General features: G+C 31.9%; 5 protein-coding genes and 1 long non-coding RNA gene across 7 annotated transcripts; 3 read left to right on the top strand and 3 right to left on the bottom strand.

Annotated features, from left to right (window-relative positions):
- Positions 1-5,622: 5,622 nt before the first annotated feature.
- Positions 5,623-7,101, bottom strand: sqh (Myosin regulatory light chain sqh). 2 transcript variants are annotated; one of them, XR_012832059.1, is made up of 4 exons: positions 6,846-7,101; positions 6,197-6,526; positions 5,784-6,117; positions 5,623-5,717 (listed from the first exon to the last, which is right to left on the bottom strand). XR_012832059.1 is itself a non-coding variant. In XM_047063568.2 (3 exons), exons 1-3 carry the CDS (start codon positions 6,930-6,932, stop codon positions 6,010-6,012), a joined length of 525 nt encoding a protein of 174 aa, XP_046919524.1. In that variant the 5' UTR covers positions 6,933-7,101; the 3' UTR covers positions 5,623-6,009. The 2 variants fall into 2 exon arrangements, 1 of the variants encoding a protein (XP_046919524.1); XM_047063568.2 differs by having other exon boundaries at positions 5,623-6,117.
- Positions 6,856-11,355, top strand: rad50 (DNA repair protein rad50). Its single transcript, XM_047063576.2, has 2 exons — positions 6,856-10,729; positions 10,797-11,355. The coding sequence occupies exons 1-2, from the start codon at positions 7,255-7,257 to the stop codon at positions 11,249-11,251; spliced, it is 3,930 nt and encodes a 1,309-aa protein (XP_046919532.2). The 5' UTR covers positions 6,856-7,254; the 3' UTR covers positions 11,252-11,355.
- A 63-nt stretch (positions 11,356-11,418) lies between these two features.
- CCT4 (chaperonin containing TCP1 subunit 4) lies at positions 11,419-13,259 on the top strand. The gene has a single exon (XM_047063537.2). The coding sequence runs from the start codon at positions 11,539-11,541 to the stop codon at positions 13,126-13,128; it is 1,590 nt and encodes a 529-aa protein (XP_046919493.1). The 5' UTR covers positions 11,419-11,538; the 3' UTR covers positions 13,129-13,259.
- Positions 13,142-14,437, bottom strand: Cdk5 (Cyclin-dependent kinase 5). Its single transcript, XM_047063556.2, has 3 exons — positions 14,125-14,437; positions 13,896-14,057; positions 13,142-13,818 (listed from the first exon to the last, which is right to left on the bottom strand). The coding sequence occupies exons 1-3, from the start codon at positions 14,316-14,318 to the stop codon at positions 13,278-13,280; spliced, it is 897 nt and encodes a 298-aa protein (XP_046919512.1). The 5' UTR covers positions 14,319-14,437; the 3' UTR covers positions 13,142-13,277.
- Positions 14,438-14,465: 28 nt separating this feature from the next.
- Positions 14,466-19,817, bottom strand: Nup188 (nuclear pore complex protein Nup188). The gene is made up of 3 exons (XM_047063504.2): positions 19,680-19,817; positions 14,765-19,619; positions 14,466-14,707 (listed from the first exon to the last, which is right to left on the bottom strand). The coding sequence occupies exons 1-3, from the start codon at positions 19,715-19,717 to the stop codon at positions 14,519-14,521; spliced, it is 5,082 nt and encodes a 1,693-aa protein (XP_046919460.2). The 5' UTR covers positions 19,718-19,817; the 3' UTR covers positions 14,466-14,518.
- A 159-nt stretch (positions 19,818-19,976) lies between these two features.
- On the top strand, positions 19,977-20,810 carry LOC142597317 (uncharacterized). The gene is made up of 2 exons (XR_012832058.1): positions 19,977-20,100; positions 20,184-20,810. It is a non-coding gene; the product is annotated as an uncharacterized LOC142597317 (long non-coding RNA).
- The last annotated feature ends 1,393 nt before the right edge of the window (positions 20,811-22,203 follow it).

The following is a 22,203-nucleotide window of genomic DNA, read 5'->3' as shown; positions in this document are numbered from 1 at the left end:
GACGATGACGATGGTGGAAAATATAGTCCACCATATAAAAAAAAAGTCCAGACCACCACCAATCGACTTGAACATTTTTTTTGATTTGACATATCTTTGATGGTCAAAAAGGAAAAAAAATTTCGTAAACGACCCGAACCGAACCAAAAAAAACCATCATCGTCATCATCGAAGCAAATTTAATTAGTGGCACATGTGACACATTTCAATTTTTTCAGGCTGATGAGAAATGGACACTTTGTTCGGCCACAAGTGTTCGAGAGAGTGAAAGAGAAATGTGTCTTTAATGTGTGTTTGAGCCGACGATTGTGAAAAATGTGACACACATGTGACCAAAAGACGAAGAAGAATATTTCAATTCAATCAATTAATTTCAACAAAAATTATTCAAACTCAAAAATCAAATTTGCACCGAAATTCACTTTGAAAAACAAGGAAAAACACTTACAGATTCAATATAATTCTGCTATTTGGGATGAGAATATGTTTGTTGGCGTTGAACAAAAAAAATTTTGTCTTCAATTCACAAGTTGAATGAACAAAAAAAAACTTTTCACAAAATCATTAAAATGATAATAATAACGGAAAAACACTGTGGCATTTATTTAATGATTTTTATGAGAAGTAGAAATATTGTCTGGAATCCATCGACTTACGGTCGATGATGATGATGATAATATGATGATGATGATGGCTATATAATAATCAAGCAACGGCAGAAACCAGAAAAAACATGTACAGTTAACAGGCTGGTTTTATTTCTGGTTTTTTTGCGTGTGTGTGTTTGATATGGTTTTTTTTATTTCATATATAAAGTGCTCTACATATAGAATGTGGATAAATGTTATATTTTTTTTTTGGTGCGAGCATTGAACATTGTATTAACCAGAAAACAAGAAAACGACATGAAATAGAGAGAGGCAGGCATATTACTATTTAACCACGCCTTTGATTTTATATAAAAATCAACTAAATTTAGGACGTACACACAACGTATCAACCAGCCGACCAACCAAACCAGAACCATATATTCCTTATATTCCTCCAATCCAATCCAATTGAATTCAATTCGAATCTCGATTGTTAACCAGAAAAAAATAGAATAGCTGTAATTAGACAACATAACATGCGCCACAGATTCATTGTGTGCGTTTGTGAAAAATTTTGCTTTGTTTGCGAAAAATGACAATAATTTAGTCTTATTCCATCGGATGTCATTTTCTCAAGGGCCAAAGCTTTGCTGAATGAAAATAAAAGATTTTTTTTCTCGGAAGAAAACCAAACACAAAAACAAAAATCAACAACAAGCAATCACACATCGTGTGACATGAAGATCAACCATCAAGCAGCTAAATGAACAGCAAAACAGTACATTGAAAGTGACATCCAATTTCACATTTCGGTTCGGATTCTTCTTTTCTTTTCAATTTAATTGATCATAATTGATTGATGATGATGAAACCTTATCAGATCATCATCATCAGTGTGTATAATTCAAACAGCAAGTGAAAGAAAGTGAAAAAAGACAAACACATTTTGACAACTTAATTGGCCAATTTAATCGAAAACCGATGGAAGATTCCACATTCTAGTGGAAAATCCCGATTATCAAACAGAATGAAAGCACTTGCTTGCTTTAAGTTTTCAAAATTACTACGCAAACAAAACGGGTTTTGTTCGGTTTGCCTATGTGCCTAATTCGAGTCAATGAAAAATATTTCAAATCGAAACGAAAAAACGAATAAAAATCAAATAGCCGAACAACAACAATAACCCAAAGAGGATTAGCCTAGTTTAGCTTTTGGAAAAGATGGATTGGCATGGATAAATCAAACAACAAGGGCCGAAAAAAAACTTGAAATGGAACAAACAAACAACAAAAAGTCTATTAGTGGATGGAATGGTTTTGTTGGTTGATCCTACAGCTCTCCAAAAATACATACAAAGACCATTCTCGAAGAGAGAACAAAAGCGAAAATGGAAAAACAAACAAATCGAAAGAGGAAAAAAAAGAAGAACAATGGTGGAGAACAAAAAACCATTTTTTGCTGGTTCCATAGAAACAAAATAAAATGAATGAATGAATGAACGAATGAAAAAAAATCTAGACGAAAATTTCATATAAATGAAAGCTTTTGGTAAGCTGATCACATAGGGTCCTGACACAATATAATGGATGGTAATGGCGGTTGGTTGGTTGGCTGTTTGTAACCCGAATCCTCAATGAATTTGAATGGCTTCAAAAAAATGAACGACAATTGTGTAAACATAATAATAACGATAACAACATTGGGCTCAATAAACTATGTACATGTATAGAATATAGATCCAGAAGCTAATCAACATTTTTTCATCCGTCTAGTTCCAAGATGATGATGTTTTGTGTGTCCGGTTTGTCCGTTTCTTAGTCGTTTTTATCAAATTCCAATCCAGTAAAAAATTTCATTTTTGTCGCCAGACACATCAATCCTAAAGACAATGACAATTTGTTGCTTGTGACACTTGTGTTATTGGCCTTAGCCTATAGCTAATAGACAGACAATATTCACTCTGTGTGACAGACGGTGACAAATTACCTGTCCCGACTACGACGATCATACACACACACACACAGACAAAAAATTTCTAAAGTCTAGTCCAGTCCGACAGTCGCCACATCAGTAGTGTCTTGAAGAAACGAAGAAAATCATTACGTTTCACTAAGTTTTACCTTTGATTTCATTTTCGATAAGAACTCTGAGATTTTTCACAAAAAAAACAAACACAGAATGATTACTCGGGATGATTATGACCTCATACCGAGTTTTGGTTACCAGAAATGATGATTTCCCTATCGTTGATTATCGATTTTTGTTTTGTTTTGCAAGTTTTAAAGTCCAATGGCCTCGATTTTGGTTATCACTCCTACTTTTACTCTATCTCTATTGGTCCATTGTTGTTAAACCACAAATAGGTTGTAATAATTTGTCCTTTTTTTTGAAAACAAGAAATTTTTATTCAAAAAAATATCATTATCTCAATCAATCGAAACAAACAAACAAACAAAACATTGAAATGTTTTGTTGTTGACAAAAAAAAAACAAATGGCTGAATATCTCGATGGAAAACTACAAATGATACTAGTCAATGATTGATTTTAATTTTTTCGTCGTTGTTGTTGTCATTATTTTTCGGATTAAATTTCACAATTTTCAATTGAAAACATTGTTGTTTTGAATTGCGAAACACACATATAGTGAAAAATCTATTGTTCCAAAATTCGGATATCAGATTTACTTTGATGGATTTAGACTCGAAAAAAATTGCAGCATATGTTACCCGAAATTTTATATCAAAGGTGGGGGCAGAAGTTTTGGAATCGACACACAAACTTCAAAAGCCAAATTGAAACAAATTTTTGGTTGCCATTCATTCATGTCCTATATATAAAAAGAAGATTACATAGACATCCTTCTTACATAGACATAGTGTGCGTGAAAATGCATGTGTGTCACACCAACAAACAATAAACTTGTCCAATGATAATCATCATCAAACAAATTGTCACAAATATGACATGAAACAATCGCTGATTTAATTGAATCGAATCTGATCGGATCATCGAAACGAAAAAAATTGCACATCATTATCATCATTGATTGATTGAATGTCTAAATATTTTTGTTACAACCACAAATATCAATCAATCAATCAATCAGTGATTATTAAATCTGCAAATGATCAATCAAAGTGATTGAAAGCGAAAATGCGTGTGTGACATAAAATGAAAGTGGATGTTTAATTTTCGGATGTTTGATCATTATCACACTTACAATGAGTTGAATTTGTTTTATTAGTTTAGAAAAAGAAAAATTCATTCAAAACAAATATTTACTTTTCAAATAGCTTTTCTCATCATCAAAATAATGGATGCATTTCTTTTCCTTTAGTTGCGTATCATTTGACTTTTTGGAAAGTTTTCGAAAATTCAATTCAATTCATTCATTCATTTTAAGCTGACGGAAAAACAAAAATTGATGGCAATAATCACCCATATTATATAATAGTTTTGTTCTGTTGACAATTAATGAATTTTCATTATTTTCCAGAATTTCCGATATCCATCCATTCATCCATCCGCCGACGTTCAAACAACAGCCGAAAAAAAAGTTCAAAGTTCATTCAAATCAGTGAATTTATTTTACTACTTTTTTCTTCTAAATTCAAATTCTATTAACTTGACGACACAAAGAATCTCTCTCGTTTTTCAAAAAGCCAATTCATTAATGGAATTAATGATTTTTTCCATCATCAATTCAATTCGAAGAATAATGATGGTTATTATTATGATTATGGTCTATGGATGGATGGATTGTAATATTAAACCATGGTTTCTTCCTTTCCCAAAAAAAAGATAAAATTACCAATTCACATTGAGAACTGAGAGAAAGGAAATTTAAAAAAACTGTTTTCATTTGACAATTTATAATTTTTTTTCTCGTTTCAGGACAACAAGGATTCTGTGTGTGTATTTTGTGGAGCGATGTTTATAGAATAAAGTAGAATTTTCAAAATAGACAACCGAGAATGATGATGGGAAAAAAAGAAAAGTTAAAAGTTCAGATTACAAAATTTTTTACTCTCTATACATTGCAAATGAACCGAAATGCAATGTTTGCATAATAATTTTGCCCCTCGTTTGGTTGGTTGGCCCCAAACACACACAAACATTGAACAAAACAAGAACAACGAATCTTGATTGTCATAGAGAGATATAATCAAGGAGATTATTATCTATTTTGATGATGTCTATATGTGGAAGAATATAATGTTTGAAAACCATCAAAAAAAATCAACAGAACATATCTGCAGTAGTAATCAACTATGACAGCATCTATTTAACGAAATTATTATCTGGATTCAAATGAACCGTATCTTTTGAAATAGATGAGAGTGTCACACTTGATTCTCATCAGCATCCAAAAGCGTATGGATCTTTTTCACATCTTAATCAATGAATCAATTTCTAAAAAAATGATGATTTTAATTCTATTCGACACTTTTCAATTCGAAACAGAATCTCTTGCTGAGCCATCACAATTTATCAAAATATTGACCAATATTTATTAGTTTCGAAATAAAAAAAAAATGGCTAAAACATCGAGCATCTCCATCATCGTTATTTGAAACATGAGACGTCCATTGCATCACCAATGGAGAAAAAGGAATGGCATTTGTCTTTTTTTGTTGTTGTTTCGCCAAGTCGTCAACAAACATATAAAAAACTAATACTTTGGAAAAAACGACGACTATGATGATTATAACTTTTCAAGATGATTGAAATATTATGTTTCAAATTTATTTTCATTCGTTTTTTTTTTTTGAAAATGCATGCATAGGACATAAGATCCATCCACGTTGATGATGATTACAAGGTCCTTTTTTCTGGTTTCACAATAGACAAAAATCACATTTCAAATCGTGTTTCATAATAAAATTTCAAACATCCGATTCACTTCATCATCTTCATTGATGAAACTCAATCATCACACCAACATCTCATATGATGATGATGATGATGATGACAATGGCAAAATAACTGTATCGAAGATTATAATTAATGAATTCGTCATGAAAATGTAATTTGAATCTCAATGATTAATCATCATCATTTACTTACATTATGATAATAATAATAATAATATAATTGATATCTTTATCAATCAATCAATCAAACACTGTTCAAAAAAAATATTGATTTGTCAGTTTGTCAATTAACACACAAATATCTTATTTTATCTCACACTAATGATGGTTTGACAATACAATTTTAGTGGAAAGTGTACGTATTTTCTTTCCTTTTGTTTTTCGTCGTTGACGATAAGGCAATCGACTTTTGTTGGTCCATTCTGGTTGAACATTTTTCGATAAATAATTATAAAATTTAATTTTAAAAAATCTTCTGGAAAATGAGGAAATGTTTTGTTTGTATTATTTAATATTTGAATGAACCCAATGAATACTATTATTTTATTGATCATCTTTATCTTTGGCACCATGTTTTAGGATACGTGTAAATTCAACAAAATCAAATTGGCCATTTTTATCGATTGGCGCCTCACGAAACATATCATCCACCTGTGTGTGTGTGAGAGAGAGAGAGAAATAAATTTAGATTTTCTTTTCAACAGAATGCAACAAAAGCAAAAAAACTCACATCCTCTTCAGTGAAACGATCACCCATCGTTGTAAGAAGTTCACGTAGTTTTTCCTCGTGAATAACACCGGTATTTTCTTCATCAAAACAAGCAAACGCATTTTTAATCACGTCCTCTGGATCTGTGCCTTGCAGTCGTTCACCAAATAATGTTAAAAACATTGTAAAATTAATTGGTCCCGGTGCTTCGTTCATCATTCCTTCGAGATATGGATCATCCGGATTTTTGCCCAACGATGCTAACATATCATGTAGATCTTCTTTATCAATAAAACCATCACGATTCTGATCTATCATATTGAATGCTTCTTTAAATTCTTGTATTTGAGCCTATTTTAAATGTCAATGAAAAAATTCAACAAAACGAAAAACGTCATTATTTTTACAAATCAAAACATATTGCAATAACGGTCAATGTATAAACATCCGCAATGTTTTTGTGCGTGTGTGTGTATCTGCATGAGCCACACCTAGTTTAGTCATCCAGAAAAAATTTGATTTCATTTCGAATGATAATTTGTATCTTTTGAATTAAGAATTTGATTTTTCCTAGAATTTGAAATTCCAAAGAATTTATCGAATAAGTGGCCAACATGATTTGCGTTTTTGTTTTGTTTTAAATTCAGAAAAAAATTCGAAATTAAATTACCTGATCAAACATGGCAAATACATTGGATGTTGCTCGTTGTGCACGTTTTTTCGTAGCACCACGTCCTTTTTTATTTCTGGTATTCATTATTGATTTATTGCTTCGATTATCAATGTTTTGAACAAAAGAAAAATTTTCGCTTAGAAAACACAACTAAACAATAGAGAATTTATAACTGAAAATCAAACAATTGTCAAAAAAACACGATGCATATAAACTTTACATGACAAACAAGCAACAGTGAAACACCAAGAGCGAATCAAGAGAGGGGCGATATTAAAAAATACAATCGATATCAATTTTTTTTACACTAGTCTCTTATTTTGAGTCATATGAGGAGTATTCAAAATTGATTCAAATTGAAATTGTTTTTCTACAATTATCATCATCATCATTCATCAATCCGAACATGACACATCTTCAACGCTTGAGTATCCAAGGGATACGTAGTTTCAATCCAAATGAACCACAAGAGATACGATTTTTACCGCTTACAATCATTCTCGGACCAAATGGCGCCGGTAAAACATCGATAATTGAATCGTTGAAATATGTTACGACTGGTGTGATGCCGCCATATAGTAATAGTGGCAAAACATTTATTCACGACGTGCAATTTATGGATAATTCGATTGTTCGTGGACAAATTCGTTTGCAATTCACTGATGTTGAAGCAAAATCTACAATCATAACACGATCCATGCAAGCGACATTAAAATATGTAAAAGATAAGCCACAAATTACATTTCGTCAGATAAACGCCGTAATTAAACGCGGTAATCGTTCAATTGACCAAAAGTTTGCCGATATTAATGCTGAACTTATTGAATTGATTGGTGTATCAAAAGCCATCTTGAATAATGTGATATTTTGCCACCAGGAAGATATTCATTGGCCATTGAGTGAAGGCAAAATGTTGAAAGAAAAATTCGATGACATCTTCGGTTCAATTGGCTTTACAAAAGCATTGGAATCAATTAAAAAATTGCGTGATGAAGAAATGATCAATTTACGATTATTGGAAAAAGATGTCATTTTCACCGAACACATCCGTAAAGAGGTTGATCAGCGACGAAAACAGTTGGCTGAAGAAGAATCGAAAATTAAAGTGGAGAAAGAAAAGATACGAAATCTTGATTCGAAAATCAATCAGCTTGATAGTCTAATCGCTGATCTAATTGAAAATGAAAAATATGCCGAAATGATGTCGAAAAAAATATCCGAATTGATTGGTTCAATTGACGAGAAACAAAAATATATCGATAAAATTGATAAAAATTGCCGTGATCAACCCACCGAATTGATGCAATTAAATCGACAACAAATCGATGAAAGATTAGCCAATTTTGATTCTAATTTTAAGGAATCGAAATCAAAAAAAAATTCACTTGAATTACGGATGAAAAAATGTTGTGAACAATATGATCAAATTAATCGAGAAAAATCACAATTTTCGTATCATCAAGCACAAATTGATTTATGTCGCAGTCAATTAGCTGAATATTTTGATAAAATCAACCCAATTGTCACTGGTGACTGGTCATCATCAGCCATTCAAAATGATTATGAAAACCTTGATCACAATGATTGTAAATCTGTCAAAGAATTTTTCGCGAAATACTCGAAACATCTTCATGAAATGATTGAAAATTCCGAAAATTCATTTGAAAATCGACAACGTAAACATTCAAAACTAGATGCTGTGATCAAAGAAAAATTTAATGAATTGAAAAATGAAAAGGATAAAATCATGATAGAAATTGAATTTCGTCGATCTGAAATCAGGGATTCAGAAGCGAAAATCGAAGCAATTTGTGATGGTGAAATGAAAAATGCGCCGGAAAATTTGCTAACAAAATTGAATCAAGATATCACGAATCTGGAAACACAATTGACCGAAATCAATCAAAAACAATTGGCTACAGATTCAAAAATGGAAATTGATCGTCTAGAAATGAAGAAAAAATCTCTTGGAACAGAATGTGATACATTGAAGAAACAAATTGCTGTGGCAAATGAAAATCAACAACGAAAAAAATTTTATGATTATTTTCAATCACAGAAACAGAAAATTGAAGCCGAAATGGCAACTATTAAAATGAATAATTTCGAATTATTCAATAGGCTTTCTGTTGATGTTGGCAATTTTTCCGAAAAACTTTCTCAACTCATCGATAAAAAACGTCGCGAAGATTTAGATAAACGAATGGCAGAGATTAAAAATGTTGAACAACAATTGTCTAGTCAAACAATTTCGTTGAAAAATCAGCAAGAATTATTGGATAAAAACGAAAAACAATTAGTTCGGATTAAGGAAAAATTAAACGGCGTTTGTACTGTCGAGGAATTCAATGATTATCGTTTGAAAATTGAAAATGATCTCAATGAATTACGTAAAAAAAAATCTAAACATGAATATATGTCACAAGTAATGGATGAATATGTCACTATTATTGAAGAAAAGCAAGAATGTCCCTTTTGTGGACGAAGTCTTGATCATCACGAAGTGGTGAATTTTAGTTCGGACTTGTGTGATTATAATCCTGAAAAATTAGAGGCTATCGAAGCAAAAATCACCACCAGTGAACAAAAACATAATCAATTGATGCTATTACGAAATGAAATTGAATCCATTCCTGAAATTGAACAAAATATTCGTGATTGTAATGAAGAAATCGAAAAAATTACAGCCAATGTTGGTGATTTGAAAAAATTATTGACAAAATATAACACAGAATTGGACTCGATAAAAACAATGATTGATGATTGGCAAAAATGTCTACAACAAGCAAATAAATATGATAATCTTTATAAAGAATATATTGATTTAAATGCAAAACTGCAAACATACTTACAGCCAGAATCTGATGAACGCAATCTTGATTTGGAAGAATTAAATTGTCAATTACAGCGTACAGAATTGGATGTTAAATCTTGTGATTTGAAATTATCGAAAATTCAGGCCGATTTTTTGAGAATGACTGAAGAAAAAAGTAAATTGCAAAATCTTTTACAATTAGCCGAACGAAATCGTAATGAACATCTGCAAAAAGAACAAAATCAAATGCATAATATTCGTAAACGACAAGAATTGATTGAGAGAATTGAACAAAATGAACAAAAACTTAACGAATTAGAAACAAAATTGTCACCGATTGATCAAGAAATTAAAACATTACAGATTCAACTGTGTGATCATCGTGAAAATTGGCAAAAATCTAAAGAAGATTTACAGCATACGATTCAATTGCAACAAAATTCACTGAAAACATTGAAAAAGAATAGTGAAGAAATTGAAAAATCTTTGACTAAATTGCGAGAATTACAAAGTAAAATATCACAAGATTATCTTGATGATCTCGATAAACGATTGACCAAAGTGGAGGTGGAAAAGAAACAAATGGCCAATGATATGAATGTGATCAATGAAATGATTGTCAATTTTGAATTGAATAAACGTCAATTATTGGATCGACAAATTCTATTGAATTTACAGCAAGAAATTCATGATAAAGAAACAGAATTGAAAGAATTCAAAGATAAAATTGGTTCGTCAAATATTACAACAATACGTGAGAAACGTATCCGTGCCGAACGTGAACGTCAGGCAATGGCCACACATAAAGAAAGTTCAAAAACCAAAATTCTAGATCTTGTTGAGAAAATCAAAAAAATTAATGATGAAATGGCCAATCATGATGAATATCGTAATGCAAATAAAAATTATCGTGAAAAATGTATTGATAAAGTGATTAGTGAATTGGCTTGTGAAGATCTTGATAAATTCTATAAAGCATTGGACAATACCATAACAATGGTTCATACGCATAAAATGGAGGATATTAATAAATTGATTGATCAATTTTGGCGTGTTTCTTACCAAGGTAATGATATTTTTTTCAGCTTTAAGATTAATTAATTAATTAATTAATTATTTCGTTTTATTATTAGGCGAGGATATCGAATCCATACAAATTATGGTTGATCAAGGCGAAAGATCGGCTAGTGCACGTCGTCGTACATATAATTATCGTGTGGTAATGATTCAACAAGGTAAAACATTGGATATGCGTGGCAGATGTTCGGCTGGACAAAAAGTACTTGCATGCATTATCATTCGTATTGCATTGGCATTGTTGTTTTCCAATAATTTCACCGTTATCACGTTGGATGAACCAACAACCAATCTGGATAGTGCCAATATTCGAGCATTGGCCAAAGCTATTGTTAAGTTGCGAAAAATGAATCAACATCTTCAAATTGTCATTATCACTCATGATGAAGATTTTCTTCAATGTCTTTCGGCCGATGATTATGTTGACCAGTATTATAGAGTTTACAAAAATGATGAAGGCTATTCCACTATCGAACTTAGTCCAGTTCATTCTGAAGAACTTACTAAATAATTATCAGTTTTTTTCTTGAAATTATGAGAAATTGTCACTATTTTTGAAAAAAATATAAATATGAACATAAATAAATAAATAAATATTCGAATTTAAAAAAAAAATTTCGACTTTATCAAGTGTAAATAGTTGCCGTAGTTGCATGCCGGTGTCGCAATAGGCGAAAAGCATTGTCTTCAAAAAAAGGTGTGCTTCGAAAGATCATCATTATAGTGTAGTTTTGTGTCTGAAATTTTATTTTAAATTTTATTTCAATTTTCGTTTTTCTTCCATATTCCAAAGAAAAAATGACTGCAAACGTAAAAACAATCCCAAAATCGAATGAAAAATCATTCAAAGATAAGGAAAAACCGACTGAAATTCGTTCATCGAATATTGTGGCAGCGAAAGCCGTTTCAGATGCCATACGAACATCATTGGGTCCAAAAGGTATGGATAAAATGATTGAATCACCGAATGGTGATGTTACCATAACGAATGATGGTGCTACGATTCTGAAACAAATGCGTGTATTGCATCCGGCCGCAAAAATGTTGGTAGAATTAAGTAAAGCTCAAGATGTTGAAGCAGGCGATGGTACTACATCGGTCGTTGTATTAGCCGGTTCATTGCTTGATGCTGCTGATAAACTACTCAAACGTGGTATTCATCCAACAGCAATATCGGATTCATTTCAACGTGCAGCAGCTAAATCCGTTGAAATATTGGAAAGTATGTCGATCCCAGTGAATCTGGATGATCGTGATACATTGATCAAAGCGGCAACAACAAGTTTGAATAGTAAAGTGGTTTCTCAACATTCATCCCTTTTGGCACCAATATCGGTGGATGCCGTGCTGAAAGTACAGGAAAATAATAACGTTGATTTGAAAGATATTCGAATCATTCGAAAATTGGGTGGAACATTGGATGATACACAAATGTTCGATGGCTTGGTGTTGCCACAAAAATTTGCCAATGATTTTGGTGTGAAAAAAATTGAAAAAGCTCGTATCGGTTTGATTCAATTCTGTGTATCACCGCCAAAGACAGATATGGATAATCAGGTGGTAATATCGGATTATACACAAATGGATCGTATATTGAAAGAGGAACGTCTTTACATTCTAAACATTGTGAAACAAATCAAAAAAACTGGCTGTAATGTTCTACTTATTCAAAAATCCATCTTACGCGATGCATTGAATGAAATGGCCATTCATTTTTTTAACAAAGCTAAAATTGCTGTCTTACGCGATGTTGAACGTGAAGATATCGAATTCATTTGTAAATCATTGGGTTGTCGTCCTGTTGCAAGTTTGGATCATTTCCAACCTGAAGCACTAGCATCAGTAGATTTGGTGGAAGAAGTATCCGATGCGAAATTCATTCGGTTCTCGGGAATTTCATCGCCGAACGCAAATCGTACGGTAAATATCGTTATTCGTGGTTCGAATAAGTTGGTTCTGGAAGAAGCTGAAAGATCATTACATGATGCTTTATGTGTCATTCGATGTTTAGTAATTCGACCTGCTTTGATTTCTGGTGGTGGTTCATTGGAGATTGAATTATCCAGGAAATTATCCGATTTTAGTCGTACATTAGTTGGTTTAGATGGTATTTGTTTCCGTGCCTTTGCCGATTCAATGGAAGTTATCCCATATACATTGGCTGAAAATGCTGGTCTAAATCCTATTGTTACCGTTACTGAATTGCGTAATCGTCATGCAAATGATGAAAAATATACAGGAATCAACGTTCGTCTTGGGTCGGTTTCTGATATGTTGGCTGAAAATGTTGTACAACCGCTACAGGTTTCTATTTCTGCCATCACATTAGCATCAGAAACGGTTCGATCATTATTGAAAATTGATGACATTGTTCACACGATTCGATGATTGACAATTGAATTGAATTGAAATGAAATGAAATTATTATTCAAATACCTTTGTATGCAAATGATTTTGAATTGATACAAAATTTATTAAAAAATTGAAAAAATGCAAAATTTTTCATAATAAATAATCTATATGTATATGATGACTGACTAGCTGCTATTGTTTCGTATGGATGATGGTAAATCAATAAAATATGAATGATTCATTGCATCTTTTGCCGACATTCGTTGTGATGGATTGCAGACCAGCAATTTCTGTAATAGATCACGTCCTTTTGTATTTAATTTCGGTACAACTTGCATAAAATTTGCCGTCGGCTGATAATAGGGGAAAATTTTAAAATCCGGTAACTGTGATACACCGGGCCATGTATCTTCGGTAGGTGTGCCTAGTAATTTAAATATTCGTTTCAATTGATCATCAACATCGCTTCCAGGAAATAATGGTCGTCCAGCATTAGCTAATTCGGCAAATATACAACCAGCTGACCAACAATCAATAGAAGTGGTATACAATTTGGCACCAAAAAGAACATCTGGTGGTCGATACCAAAGCGTAACAACTTCGGCCGAAAAACAACGAACCGGTATACCGAATGCACGTGCCAGACCAAAATCGGCCAATTTTAGTTCACCATTTTTATTGATCAATAGATTCTGTGGTTTCAAATCTCGATGTAATACATTGTGACTGTGGGTGTGTGTGTGTGTGTATGAAAAGGATTTGATTATTAAAAATTTTTCCAAATTCAATAATAAATGACAAACCTGTGACAAAATTCCAATCCACGCAGTAATTGAAACATAAAACTTTTGACAACATCCGGATCGATTTCACCATTTAAACTGTCGAAATATTTCTTTAGATCTTGGTCACAATGTTCGAAAACAAGTGTCAATTTCTTTTCGCTATGCAGAACATCATAAAGCCTTTTGGTTTTTTGTTTGTGGAGAAAATGATTACAATTTACAATAGTTTGGTGGACAATCAACATACCGGACAATATTTCGATGTTCCAATTCTTTGAGTAGACATATTTCTCGTAATGCCGATGATGGTACGCCTTCATCATCATCATCTAAACGTACACGTTTCAATGCAACTATTTCACCGGTTTCACGATTTTTACCCTTAAACACTGTACCATAAGTACCTTCACCAATTTTCTCTAGTTTTTCATATTTTTGCATTCTTCTTGAATGATTTTGAGATGTTAATTGAATTGACTGATCATCTTTTTGAAACAAATTTTATCCATTTTACATATAAAAAATCGAACGATGAGAGTGAAAATTTTGTTTTGACAGTATGAAAAATTCATAGAGTACGTAATCGACTTTTTGAAAAAAATGAATAAATTTTTTTCTTTTATTATCAATTATCGAATCAATTAATTGGATTTGTGTAAAATATTTTCCACCATATTCAACATCATTTTGATAAAAGGACGTTCGGATAGATGATGGATACTGGATGGTGGCACAGGTTTCATCATTGGTGATGTCATTTTCAACATTGTCGACGATGATGTTTGTTTACGTGGGTGATGATGAGTTTTTAGATTTGATTTGAATGTATTCTAAAAATAAAAAAGTAATGATTATTATTGAAAAACATTCACATTCATCATACGAACCAATTCATTGTGGATTTCATGGAAAAATCTTTGTTCATCACTTGGAATCATTTTCAGCGAATTTTTTGCAATCAATGACTGTGTGAAAAACAATACTAATGACAATTCTAAAAGTGAAATTTGTAATTGGCAATTGTCATCGGCTACTCCGATTCTTTTCCCATCCTTTTCTTGTTTGATGAGGAAATTGATTAGATTGGCCAATGAACCGAATGTTAGAATATCGTTTGAATCAACATTTGGAAAGGAAAAATTGGTCGATATAAGTAAATTATTATATTTCGCTTCTTCATCATTGATCGCTTCATTGGCAAACAATTCCAAAAGTCCGGGTGAAACATCGATCAAAAATTTCATCGATTCCAACAGCATCAGTATCATCATATTTTGCAGTGCATCATGGCCATTACTCTGTTTATATTCTTCCATGAAAGTTTTCAATACAAGTGTAGGACGAAGCAGAAAAGCGACCATCATATTACTGGACAATAGTATTTCTTCGGTTATAATTTTGAATGAAATTGCATGATTGTTTTGCCATATTTTCACATATTTCGAAGTGGAAGAACACAATTCCAATATAAGCAACACAAGTCGTATGATTTTCAATTTAGGTTGTTTACGAAAAGCAGCAAAAATCTCACGTATGGTGTCCAGATAGATGGCAATGAATGATACACAAGTTTCGCTGAAATGATGTCGCAAATGAATGATCATATTGTTTACGGTTCGTACAATTTGTGAGAATATAGCAATATCATGTATGAAATCTGAATCATTCATTCTATCGTCGATTCCTGCTATGGTGTTAGTAGTCAATGAAAAATTCACCGACATTTGATTCACTAAATTCAATGCATTCAAAAGACTGGCACCATCCGATGAATGTGATATAACAACAAAATATGGTGCAATATTCTGAGCTAAATCCAAATGGATACGTTTACGAAGAAAATAGATGAGCATATTCAGTATTTGTTCACTGGTGCCAAAATGCCGCAATATTTTCAGATAACGAATATTCATTTTCGAACATCGTTGAAACATTACGATTATGATGGAAAGATTGACATGAATTAATCGTTTTTCAAGATTTAAATTCACTGGCTGCAAATCACTATTCAATTGTTTGGCCATTAATCGAAATGAATTGTTCAATAATTCAACAATTGAATAGAATAATTCCTGATCTTGCGGTGATGATATTGATCGTCGTTCATCGATCAATTTGATGAGAAAAACACCGAGTGAAATTTGTGAATTGAATGAAATGGATTCTTTATGTATGACAATTTTGTTGAAAATTTCAGTCACAATTTTCATATATTCTTCACTATCATTTAAAATGGCTTTTTCAAATTGTTGATTATCCGATGTAATTATCAGCAGAAGATTTGAAAATTTATTGATCAATTTGTTTGTCTTTTTTTCAATGATATCGGTATCGATCAATATTGAAACGTATTCCAATATATCTTTGATGAGCATTTTGATCACGCAAGTTGAATCACGAGTCAGAATGAATTTAGTCCATGACGCTAAGAAATCTCTCCAACCATCAATAAAATTGATAAAATCTGCTGTCCATAAATTACTGTCGCTCAATTGATGACGAATGTGCGCGGAAAAATTTGCAATAACATTTTTGTCAATCATATCATCGAATATGTTGGTTAGATTGATGCTAACATCAGTTTTTTCAAGTAATTTAGTAAAATGAATTTCACGTGATAATATTTTCAATACAAAACTACATAATGAGTTATCGATATTCCGTTGATCATTAAACAATGGAAATGTGACCAATATCCAGAATTTATCATTATTTTTCAATTTATTCATAGCCATTATATTGGGTTTCAACCAGAATTTCACCACAAATTGTAATGATGCATGATGAAATTCATATGGACAATGATATTGGCCATTCATCTTTTCCTCTAAAATCTCGATGATTGAGTTTAGAATGCTATTATTATTGGTGGTGGCAGTGGAAACATTCAAAAACATTTCCACCAAACCAGGTTGATATTCAACACATGTGGATAGGAAATTCAACATTGCAATCTTGAAATTGATATCTTCGGTTACTGTTTCCAATCGAAATAGGAAATGATCACGAATAAATTCGGTGTGTGAGCCAAAACATGCCAACATTGACATTGGGAATTTGAATGCTAACTGATTAATCAATTGTAATGCATTGATGGCCAGATAAATGTCATACTTTTGACAAATGAAATGTGTAAATATCAACAACATATTCGGTTTGGCATTGTTGGTTGATGAGAAAATGATTTTCTCGATAACAGATTTATCTTTAAGCGATGACAATTTCGTCACTTCGGAATACATTTCCAATAGATGGCTTAATATTAATATCGATGTACGAATACTGACAATTTGATCATCCACTTCCAGTAGTAATTCATTGCCTGAATTGACAATTCTTTCTTTCACAATTTCTTCGCCACTTTTAATGATTGTCAATAATTGTTCGGCAGCTTGGCCTTCCATCAATCGTATGATACAGATTTTTTCAATCATTATCAATTCATTGGCCATTTTACGTCGTACACGATTGATAATATGATGAAAAATCTGTATACACATTCGACCGATACGATGTGCATCATTTTCTCGGCGATAATTCCATAATTTATAGGATGGAAAAATATCATTCACAATGAACATGAATGAAGCAATTATGGAATTATCGTGATGATATTCATCATTTTCGATCATATATGTCATCAATGAAAGAAACGATATTGTCAATTCATAATTGCCTTTAATGAATTCATCGGTGGCGAGAATGTATCCCAATGTTGAAATATTCGTATCGGTTCCAGTTAATATTTCATTGAATTGATTGCAAAATCCAATCATGTATGGAAAGAAACGTTTATCAGTCAATGTTGACCAGATTTCTTTTTCATCCATAAAATTCTGACGCATCATTTCAACACATAATTTGATTATGGAAGCCACAAACAAACGAATGGTTGTCTGATCTACTGATACAATCAATTTAAATAATTCAAGCAATAATCTAACAATTGGTTCGAAAAATGTGATATTCGAATGTGAATTATGTACGATCAATTCTGAACAAATAAGCGCCAGTTTACTGATTTCATTCAATATAACTTCATCATTTATGGTTGAATACATATGACCTTGTTTGATTTGATTTATCAGATATTTCAATCGTCTATAAAGAATTTTCCATCCGTCCATCATTAGATCATTCCATTGAATTAGACGACAGCCTTCATAATAATGAATAGTGCCACGGGAACCTTTCACCAATTTCAATTGATGATCATTGTATAAATATCGATCATTGTACAATACAATACAAGCCACTGAATCTGTTTGTGATGTATAATAGTCATTGATATCCAACGAATCAAATGATTCAGTGAATGAAGTCAATGTATTGATTATTGATAATTGTTCGAATAAATTTCGACACATGTTTGTTTGGGCCAATGAATTCAATAAGCTCAGCAATAGATGTGTCCGATGTGGAAACAGATTCAATGCATATCGCAATGATAATCCCAATCCAGTGGTTAGACCGGAATCGAATAAAATTCGAGCGATCACATCACTTGTGAATAGATGAATTAGCAACTGTGTGAGTGTCGTATCATTGTGGATAAATTTTTCAAAATCAAATACAGAGAACGTTACTTCTAATAGATTACCGATAATTTCATAAATCAAATTATGGACAGAGCTTTTCTTCAACAGATCCATCGGTTCCAGACACGAAACACAGGATTCAATATATTTGAATATCTTCAATTGTAATGCATTATTTCCTAAACGTTCGATTACATCTTGATCTTGATTATTGTCTATTGAACAGAATTGATTGATGATTGTCCAGGTGAAAAATAAAAGCGAATGTTCTTGTGCTGTGCTATTTAGATTGATAATTATCGAAAAAATCTGTCGAATTACGGCTTCATTTTCACCACGAAAAAGATAATGTTCAACATCATCGTTTTGACATTTTCGAAGACCATTTGGATCCAGAAATTCAACAATCAAAATGGTTTTAAGAAAACCACAAAATTGACCTAAACTTTTTATTTGCGGTAGGCGATTACTATGATTATGATTTGATGTTTCGAAACCTGTTTCATGAAAACATTTCAATATATCCAAAACATCTTCAGCGGTTGGTACGAAATTTTTATAATACAAAAGAAGCAATTGTAGTACTTGAATCTCTTCTTTTCGTATGTTGATGGTGAGATCATCGGAATTTTTTTCGCTTAAAAAATGTTGAATTTTTGATTGTCGTGGTTTCTCATGAACGTGTATCAAATGTTTCAATTGTGCCATCAATTTTGTGGATATTTGTTCGTCTGTATTGATATGTTTGAGAAAATCTTGAAATATTTTCGCATAAACATGTTCACTTTCTTTCCAATTGCTGAGTATTTGTTTCAGGCAGAAAAGGCCGAAAATTCGTTCTGAATAATAATAATTCCAAAGATTTTCAAACAATCTTTTCCTCTGTTTTTCATTGGCAAATAATGTTCGGGCCATTTCGGGTGTACCATCGAATTCATAAAGCAAATATGATTGAATCAGATCACAACATTGTCGAGCATTCAGGTCGAGTAGAACGCTTAGATTGTAAAGGAACGAAGCATTCACCATTGTATTTTTCATTTCCATTATCTTTGACATTGAATCAACATTGACATCATGTGGTCGATAGTATAGAACACCTTCAATCAATTGTTTTTGATTCGATTCCAATTCATCTGCTATGAATTGAAGTGATTTTAAATTCAACGAACCGGATAATAGTGTCCATAAATTTTTCATCGATCTTTACCAACAATAAACAATTAGAAAATGATTATTCAAAATAGTAATACAAATGAAATACCTTGGTAAATCTTCCGATGAATGATTATTCGAATTCATGATTGGAAATTTTCAAAAATTCAAAAAAACTCACATGCACAACCCAAATTCGAACACATGACAACTATCGATACTTGTGAAACAATCGATTGTGTGTTGGAGCAAAATCATCGAAAAATAAAGAATCCCGGAAATTCTGTCTCAATAGTGAAATATTGTTATCGATGAATGTCAACTCACTCACTCACCGTGGTACCGTATGTGTTTTTAAATAATCAAAAAAAAATAAAAAATGAATGCGCCCCTCTGCTTTGCCATACAAAGAATTTAATTTGATTGTCATCCTGAAAAAAATTGCTCACAATTGGTTACAACAAAAACAAATATAATTGTTATGGCCATGGTATATTCTTGTGTGTGTCGATTTTGGCCGGAAATCAACTGTAAGTTTTTATTAGGCCATTATAACATGAAACATTAGAGGATTGTTTTTTTTATTCATTCACATTCATTCATTGCTTCTTAGATGAACGGCTGGATTGTTGCTGTCTTGGAGAAATGACATACATTATCCCAAGAATTCACTTCTCCATGTATTACATATGATATAAGCTTGGTGCAAAATGTCTGTGTGTGTGTATGTGTGCAAGTGTGTCATTAATCACCAGCAGCCATAGTCCATCGAAACATTTTTGTGGGTTCATCTCATATGCATGTAATCAGAATGCACGACAACGACAACGACGCCGAGAAAAAAATCTAGTATGTGGAATATTTAATGCAGGAAATTTTTTTCAGATTTTCAATGTCATCGGCAACGTCGTTACAATCTTTTTCTTTTCTTTTTTGTTTCTGGTTAGTCCATTTTTTGGACTTTTTTGTCTTTAATGGTTCAACACACAAGAACATACTGAAACATGTCTTTTTTCTTTTCATTGTTCTGGATTCTTCATGAAAAAAATGATGATGATGATGATGATGATGGTTCCAATAATAAATGCCATGTTCAATTTTTTATTCAAACATTCATACACACACACCCAATGTTTTTTTTTTTTTTTTTTGGAAAGGAGTAACCATCTCTCGCCCTGTCATTTATTATTATTCGATATGTCTATTAAGAGTTTATAAAAATAAAACAGATAGAACAGAATATGAACACTATGTGACTACACAGAATTTCGTTTATCGTTTCATTTAATTTATTTAATTTATAATTACAATTATAAAATAAGAAAAATATTGGTAAATTGATTTTTAAAAAAAAGTTAATCATCCATAGAATCGACCATGAGTAGCAAATAATCGATTCTATCGATTTCGAACATTCTATTTTTTCCTTTCCATAGAATATAATATGACAACATAGCAGATGATAGTAAAAAACCGCCAGAAAATACTTGGTCCAATTTTATTTTATCGTTTCGTTTTGATCTTTTTATTTTTGTTGTTGTTGTTGCTGTTGTTTGTTTGTTTGATTGTTATTTACTTTTTTATTATCCTTATTGTCGACGACGACGACGACGACAACGATGATTTCCATTTCACTATTCGTGTGTTTTTATTTTATTTGAATTCTAGTGTTCATTATTTTTATTCGATTCGATTCGTTTCCAATAAGATTTTCGATTCTTCGGCAACAATGCTTAATAAGTTTTGTTTTGTTTTGTTTTGTTTTTTGCATACTTTATTCTTCATTTTCTTTTATTCTCACCGAATAATAATGTTTTACCGTCTACTTTTTTTTATTGGAATTCTCTCATTCATGGAGAGACAAACAAAGAATATTCTACGATTAGATTTACGATTTTATTATTTTCTCAAATACAAGAAACTACACTACTAAACAAATATGTGTGTGTGTGTGGTATTTTGATCAGTTTTTGTTGTCCTTAAAGAATTTTTTCGATTCTCATCTTTTGACTAAACGAAACTAAATAAAAAAGAAAATAAAATTCATGGATCAAATTCACAATTGTGTTTGTGTTTTGCCGTGTTGTTCTGGTATTATCATCATCGACAACAACATATCAAATAAAAATGTCATTTAATAGAACACAGCCGACAACAACAACAACAACAACAGCAAACATTCAACGTTTGTCGGGTAAGTTTTACTTTTTTTTCCCATTGTCATTGCTGCTGCTGTTGTTGTTGTTGTTGGTTATTATTATTCGATTCAATAGTCACTCTCTCTCTCTCTCTTTCTCTCTCCATTGTTGAACAAGAAGCGAATCAAATTTTTTTTCCTAACAACATCTAAAGATGTAATATGAATGTTTAGTAGTTGTTGTATTTTGTGATCGTCTAATATAGCAGTAAGTTCACCACGATAATCATCATTTAGAGATTCGGTTCTCGATTGTTTGGTCTATAGACACACTTAGAAAATTGATGTGTGTGTGTTGAACACACACGTTCATTCAATGTTTTTTCTCCTTTCTTTTCTTTTCTTTTCATTCTCATTCACCATTGTTATTGACACGAACAACAACAATAGTTTCCGGATAATGATCTACAAAATAACCCGGGAATCTCCTATTTTG

Source organism: Dermatophagoides farinae, chromosome 2 (assembly GCF_024713945.1).
Source record: "Dermatophagoides farinae isolate YC_2012a chromosome 2, ASM2471394v1, whole genome shotgun sequence".
NCBI lineage: Eukaryota > Metazoa > Arthropoda > Arachnida > Sarcoptiformes > Pyroglyphidae > Dermatophagoides > Dermatophagoides farinae.
Note: the sequence above shows the minus strand (reverse complement) of the source record. Positions and strands in the feature narration are given on the sequence as shown.

Bases quoted from the DNA above. Each gene is read 5' to 3' on its own strand.
- sqh (XM_047063568.2), bottom strand. From the start codon at position 6,932: ATGAATACCAGAAATAAAAAAGGACGTGGTGCTACGAAAAAACGTGCA. The intron at 6,527-6,845 runs GTAATTTAATTT...CATTTAAAATAG, and splicing joins TATTTGCCATGTTTGATCAG to GCTCAAATACAAGAATTTAA. The intron at 6,118-6,196 runs GTGAGTTTTTTT...ACACACACACAG, and splicing joins ATCGTTTCACTGAAGAGGAT to GTGGATGATATGTTTCGTGA.
- rad50 (XM_047063576.2), top strand. From the start codon at position 7,255: ATGACACATCTTCAACGCTTGAGTATCCAAGGGATACGTAGTTTCAAT. The intron at 10,730-10,796 runs GTAATGATATTT...TTTTATTATTAG, and splicing joins TTGGCGTGTTTCTTACCAAG to GCGAGGATATCGAATCCATA.
- CCT4 (XM_047063537.2), top strand. From the start codon at position 11,539: ATGACTGCAAACGTAAAAACAATCCCAAAATCGAATGAAAAATCATTC.
- Cdk5 (XM_047063556.2), bottom strand. From the start codon at position 14,318: ATGCAAAAATATGAAAAACTAGAGAAAATTGGTGAAGGTACTTATGGT. The intron at 14,058-14,124 runs GTATGTTGATTG...AAAAACCAAAAG, and splicing joins GAACATCGAAATATTGTCCG to GCTTTATGATGTTCTGCATA. The intron at 13,819-13,895 runs GTTTGTCATTTA...ACACACCCACAG, and splicing joins GGATTGGAATTTTGTCACAG to TCACAATGTATTACATCGAG.
- Nup188 (XM_047063504.2), bottom strand. From the start codon at position 19,717: ATGAATTCGAATAATCATTCATCGGAAGATTTACCAAG. The intron at 19,620-19,679 runs GTATTTCATTTG...TTGTTGGTAAAG, and splicing joins TCATCGGAAGATTTACCAAG to ATCGATGAAAAATTTATGGA. The intron at 14,708-14,764 runs GTTCGTATGATG...TTTTATTTTTAG, and splicing joins ATGAAATCCACAATGAATTG to AATACATTCAAATCAAATCT.